Source organism: Elephantulus edwardii, unplaced genomic scaffold, assembly GCF_000299155.1.
Source record: "Elephantulus edwardii isolate Elephantulus edwardi_28Jun2011 unplaced genomic scaffold, EleEdw1.0 scaffold00002, whole genome shotgun sequence".
NCBI lineage: Eukaryota > Metazoa > Chordata > Mammalia > Macroscelidea > Macroscelididae > Elephantulus > Elephantulus edwardii.
In genome coordinates this window covers 8,214,461-8,220,897 of record NW_006399752.1, presented here as the reverse complement: position 1 = coordinate 8,220,897, position 6,437 = coordinate 8,214,461, and the positions used below count along the sequence as shown (strand labels likewise).

Sequence of the window (6,437 nt, the reverse complement as noted above, 5' to 3'; positions counted from 1 at the left end):
TTGGAAGGAAACATCATGCTTGAAAAATGGAAGGCTGCTTTAGGAAAGGAAGATCCTTAACGAGATGGACTGCCAAAATGACTGCAGCAATGGACCAAACCCAGCTTATACTGAAAGGACGGCTTGGGATTAGGCAAAGTGTTCATGTGTTGTGCACAGGGGTCATTATGAATCAGAATCAACTTGCTGGCACATTATAACAACCAAAAGCTATTTCTCAGCCATAGTTACATCTTGCTATATACTGGGGACTTTTAAGGAACACTGAAGACCACTGGAGATTCTAATTTAATTGTTTGGAGGAACAGCTTGTGCATCATGATTTTTTACATTTCCCCATGTGTTTCTAAAGTGAGCCAATGTTCAGAATCACAGCTCCAGAACTTGGCAACTCTATTGGCCATTATCAATTTGTGGAAATTCAAGGACGCAGACCTAATCCCTGTCCTACTGAGTCAGAATCTGCCTTTTAATAAGTCTCCCAGATGAGTTATATGAAAAATAACGCTTAATAAATCCAGACAATTTTTACATCATTTCTACTAGGATATTTTTCAACTCCTCCTCATCATTTCTGCTAGAATATTTTTAAACTCGGTTCTGGCAAATTAAATGTGTTCATTTGTCTCTCATATTTTACCTTTCCTTCTTCCTCCCCCTTTCCTCTCCTCCCACCTTGTTTGCAGAATCCTTAGCAAATGTTTCTCTTTATAGTATGAATGCCAAATATGATTTAGACAGTATTTTACAGTTCAATTTTTTTTTCTTTGGAAATTAACAACTTCACAATTAACCTGATTGGAGTTTGAGATACTGACTGTATAACATAGTCTAAACTGATATTAATAATGTGATTAATATCTGAGTAAAATATCGTTGTTTGTTGTTGTTAAGTGCCATCAAGTCATAGATGACTGATAGAGACCCTAGAATGAAAGACCTGAGCATTGTTCATAGAGTTTCCAGAGGCAAGTCATTTCAGAAGTGGATGCTACTCCTGCTTCCAGGCTTGTTTTAATGGGGAAGCTCCACAAAATACTGTCCACAAGAGTAACCATTATCGCATTTTGGCATATCAGTGTCACTGTGTTTAGCATCACAGCAACCACGAGTTACCTCTGTACAGCAATGCACAGACCAGCACTAAACCACTTAGAAGAATGTTTGACAAAAAATAATTGACACCAGGCCTGAGGGCCGCAGATTAAAATAATGCACCTTGGGCTTGGAAGCACAACTTTTGGTCCACTAGGTCATTGTACCTTTCTCTATGTTGTCATTGTTATTATTGTTACGTGCTGTCAAGTCGTAGACTACTCATAGCAACCCTATGAACAAAAAATCTGAGCACTGTTCATAGAGTTTACAGGTAGATGAGTGGGAATATGCAAATAGAGTTCATTAGCATATCGACAAGGGGATTGAGTGGATCCAGCAGTAGAACAGAAGAAATCTCACCAGCATCAAAGATGAAGCAAGAGGCTCCAGGGAGGCAGGCTGAGACCGGCCTGGCAGCGCTGTGGTGGCTCTTGTCACTTCCTTACCCTCGCCACCGACATCATGCTCCAGTTCCTGCTTGGATTAACTTTTGGAAACATCGTTGGAGTATACCTGCCTCAGAACTACGAGATACCAAACCTGGCCAAAAAGCTTGACAACATCAAGAAGGACTTGGATGCCAAGAAGAAGCCACCTAGCTTGTGAAGGCCCCTGTTGTAGGCCCTCTGGCACCCATGGATCAGCCCTCCCTGACAGCCTCCTTACCCTCGAACCAGCCGCTGTGGTCATCACAGTCTCAGCGAGATTCCTCTTTGCTGGATCCTGAGTTGCCTTAGAGAAAAAAATGGGGCCTCCGGTGAAGAACTCTGCCACCTCCCCACGTGCACTCTCCTCACCCTTGTTTCAGATGATGGGAGAGCCCAAAACTGGATTATGGTGCTAGATAGTAAACATAACCTTCAACTTGTCTCCTCTTTGTTCCTTAGATTTCTACTACCTTTGAAAAGGAAACTTGTGTTCTGTATTCTTGATCCTATACAAAGAATGCTATTTTCACAGTGAGGGCTGTTATTATACTAGGTCCATGGTAGTCTTTGGTAATAAGCGGTGCTCCAGAGTAATTAAAACTTTAAAAAATGAAGAAGAAGAAGTAAGAAAATTAGGACCAGAGATTTTTTTTGTGCCAACAAGACTAGAGCCTATGGGTTCAGCAACATAACAATTGCAGAAGAGAACCCGAGATCTGACATGAAACTAAGTATCTTGAGTCTGCTACCCCATGGAAGCAGGACTAGATGACTTTGACTGAATCTGTTAAGACAGCTGGGAGAAGGAGAGAGCTATAATTGGAGGGCAGGACTGTAAGCTTTGTAATACTGGTCTAATGCCATGAGACTCAAGGCTGAGGTGCCAGTGAACACATTGCAGAAGCTGCCTTGATTATATTCTGCAAGAAGCTGCACTACAATCCCAAAAGCATGAAGTTGGAGGCCACCAGCTGCTCCATGGGAGAAGGATGGGCAATCTCTTCCCATGAGACTAGCTGCCTCAGAAAACCTATCAGTGGTTCCCACTCAACTATACAGACAACAGCAACAATCTGGATTATAACCTTTTGACTTCCTCATTATGCTTCTAAGAGCTATCATACTGGATTTTGGACCTAATAGCAGTGAGTTTGGAATTGGGATGAGTGGAATGAGCATGAGGGGCCATGTCTGATCTCAGAGAAACTGGTTTCATGTTGATATTGTTGATGGGGATAGTTCCCCTTTGTGAAACTGGTAAGGGTTGAATATGACTATTTCCATACAGTACTTGCTCTTTTTAAAATTGTTAACAATTTCATCTTGCTTGGTTCCGGAATCAGCACTCTTGGCACCAGCCAGGAAATCAAAAGATGAATTGCATTAGGAAAATCTGCTGCCAGGGACCTCCTCAGAGAATTAAAGAACAATGATGTCAGTCTAGAGACTAAGGTGCACATGACCCAGGCCAGAGTCTTCACAGTTATCTGTCATGCGTCAGAGCTGGACAATGACCAAAAAGGACAGAAGAATTATTGATACCTTTGGGTGTGGTGTGGAGAAAGTACTGAAAACTCTCTGTCTCACAGACTTTGGGCATATTGACAGGAGAGACCAGTCCTTGAAGAAGGATATCATGCTTAGAAGGATGGAGGGACAGCACAGGAGAGGAAGATCTTGGATGAGATGGATTGACACAATAACTGGGGTAATAAGAGTGGATGTATCAGAGACAGTGAGATTGGATTAGGATAGTGTAGAGTTCTGGGTATTATGCATAGGGTCAGTATGAGTTGTGGTCGACTTGACAGCACATAACAACAACAAGCCGCTTCTAAGCATTAGCTCCCTGAGAACTGGTGTGTGTCTTACAACAGTCTAGTTCTGCACCACCTCTACATCTGCTAACAGTCTGGTTTGGTCTTTGTCTATTGCAGAAATCTTTAAGTCAAAAAGATGTGCTGCACTCTCTGCTTCTTTTTCTTTATTGTAACGAGAGTTTCTGACTATTAATCTCTTCAGCTTAAGCCTTGGAGCATAGCAAAAATGAACAATAACCTCATTAATGATTTAGACATTTATTTTCATGGTTCCACCCAAAAGGTGCTACATTATTAGTACACTATCTACACCCTCATAAGCTTGTAAACATTTCACATTTGTATAGTCCTGTGCAGTGGTGCATATCAAAGAGGATGAGGAAAAGGCAGGATAGGGTAAATTTCAGATTTGTTGTTTGTAGGGTTGCTATGAGTCATGGACAATTCAATGACACCTAATAAACCTACAACTCAATCATGTGGTGAAAGTCAAAATCAATTATTAGAAAGGAATCATTGTAAATATAAATACTCCATTATAAGATATAAGCATAGTGGCCCATATAACTGCTTGATTTAAAATGGCCAATAGTACTACACTTCAGCTCACTAATGCCCAAGAAATTGACCTTCAAGCATTCCATTCCATGTTATAAAACTTCCCATTTTTCTAGATTCATATTTTATACATTATATAATCTAGTTATGATTTTTCTCTTCTTAGAGTTGTGTCACATCCACAAATGAACATCCTATAATCTTTATTTCATTTACATCAATTCTACTTTTAGGAGGCAGCTCTTCCTCAGTTGTATTTTAAGTTAGAATATGCAAATCTCTAGAATAGAGCACAAGCTTAATAACTATTATGTATTATTAATAAGATCTTATTTCTAAGGTTTTTCATATTCTTTTTATTCTCAGTACCTCTGAATGATATTCAAAGCTTTAGGTATTTTCCTATGGAAGTCTTCTTCTCTCGTAACTGTTGACCTAATTTCATAGTCCCAGACAGGTCTTCTTGCCATGGTAAATATCTCTGCCGTCCGGCCTGCTTGGGTCTGGGTGGGACTTGTTCATCCTCTTCGGTCGTGTTTATGCTGACCTTTTTCTCCAGAGGTGTGCTGGGCAAGCTTCCCAACGCACATACTCCCAAGTGAGGTCTGCCAAAGTTCTTAAAACTGTTTTGATTTATCAAATCAACTGCTGCTAAGTCATGTGAACAGACATTTTAATTTATCTTCTCTCTCTCATTCTTACTCTCTTGTTCTTTCTCATCGCCATCAAGTCAGAACCAACTCATAGCTAACCCTACAGCAGGTTTTCTGTTGTTATTGTCGTTGTTGTTGTTGTTGTGTGCCATCAAGTTGGAACAGACTCATAGTTAACCGTACAGCAGGTTTTTCAGAGGAAGTAAATCACATGGAAACAGATTGCACACGTCCTTGCCCCATAGAGCAGCTGGCGAATTCAGACCAAATGTCCTTGAAATTGCAGTGCAGCATCTTTCAATGCAGCTTCTAGCCACTAAGCCACCAGAGCTCCCTAAAGCAGATTCGTTGTTATGTACCAGTGAGTTGACTGTGACTCATAGTGATCCTTTGAACAATGGTTCTGAACCTTACCCTATCCTGAGCCAACCTCACTGTTTCTGACACACCAGACCCCATTGACACAGTCATCATGTAAATCCATTTCATCAACATCAACAATAATAAACCTGTTGTAAATAAAATAACAAACCTAAAAACCTGCTAGAGAGTCAGCTATGAGCTGATTCTGACTTGATGGTGATGAGATAGAAGATTGGAAGGAAGAAAATAGATAAATTAAACTGTCTATTCACATAATTTAGCAGCAGTTGCTCTGATAAATCAAGACAGTTTTAAGAACTTTGGCAGATCTAAATCCAACAATCCTCTGAAACTTGCCCTATGTGGAGCTCCCTACAGTAACATATAACTACTGATTTGCTGATAAAATTTAGAGTTTCCATGGATAGAATTCTGAGGGGCTAAAATAGTTACTTAAAGAGGGAATTCCGCTACTAATCCAAAATATTAATGCGAATCCATCAGCTTTTCTGTGAGAGAAAATGAATAAGTCTCCTCCCATGTGATTTACTGTTTCTGAGGGTCAGCTATGAATTGATCCCATTTGGTTGATGGTACATACAACAACAATAACAACTTGAAAGTTGGACAATGAATAAAGATGACAGAAGAATAATTATTGTCTTTGAGTTGTGGTAGTGGAGACAAGTGGACTGCCAACAGGACAAACAAGTATGCCTTGTAAAAGGGGCAGCTAGACTATTCCATGGAGACAAGGATAGTGAAACTTTGTTTCACCTCCTTTGGGAATGTGGGTTAGGAAGGATAGGGTAGTGTTCAAATCCATTGTCCATAGAGTTGCAATGAATCACTGAACTATAGTCAACACAACTGTTCTCAGTAGTACTTACTACTGCAATAAGTCACTCACTCATTAACAGCACTTCTTATTCATTGGTATGGAGTAAGAGCAGACTCATAACTGATCCTCCAGTGGCTTTTCTGAAGCTGTAAATCGTATGTATGGGAAGAGCTTGGATTGCCCACTTTTTTCCCATCAAGTCACTGTTGGATTCGAACCTCCAGTAAAATGTGCAACTCCCTATAGATACCACTAGAACTTCCTAAGATTTCTTTCTCCCTCTCTCTTTTCCTCTAACTGGACCAATAACCACAATGTACTTAAAAATAAAAAACATAACAGTATAAAGTATCAACAGCTATTAGCCCAGTTAATAACCAATTATAATTTGATTTCTGCTTTCCTCTGTATTTAATTATACCTCTCCATCTTTCTTGATTCTGGGGAGTTTCTGGTGATACAGTTTCTAGGGAGTTTTGCTGATAATCTAAGGGCCACATCTCACCAGCAGTTTCAATTCACTTTGAAGGAGAAATATGAGCAATCTCCTCCAGTGAAGGTTATAGCCACAGAATCCCACTGGAGGGCCAGTATGGATCAGAACCAATCTGGACAACAGTAAGGTTGACATTAAACTACCTGTTCTTGCTTCTAAAATTTGTGCTTGCCAATGGAA

The 6,437-nt window shown here is 40.1% G+C and overlaps 1 protein-coding gene across 1 annotated transcript; it reads left to right on the top strand.

Annotated features, from left to right (window-relative positions):
• Window positions 1-1,560: 1,560 nt before the first annotated feature.
• Window positions 1,561-2,721, top strand: LOC102863536 (uncharacterized protein C7orf73-like). The gene is made up of 2 exons (XM_006879145.1): window positions 1,561-1,700; window positions 2,640-2,721. The coding sequence occupies exons 1-2, from the start codon at window positions 1,561-1,563 to the stop codon at window positions 2,719-2,721; spliced, it is 222 nt and encodes a 73-aa protein (XP_006879207.1).
• The last annotated feature ends 3,716 nt before the right edge of the window (window positions 2,722-6,437 follow it).

What these genes read in the sequence shown, in the direction of transcription:
- LOC102863536 (XM_006879145.1), top strand. Translation starts at nt 1,561, where the DNA reads ATGCTCCAGTTCCTGCTTGGATTAACTTTTGGAAACATCGTTGGAGTA. An exon ending in AAGAAGAAGCCACCTAGCTT is followed by an intron (nt 1,701 to 2,639) that starts GTGAAGGCCCCT and finishes TATGCTTCTAAG; the next exon opens with AGCTATCATACTGGATTTTG.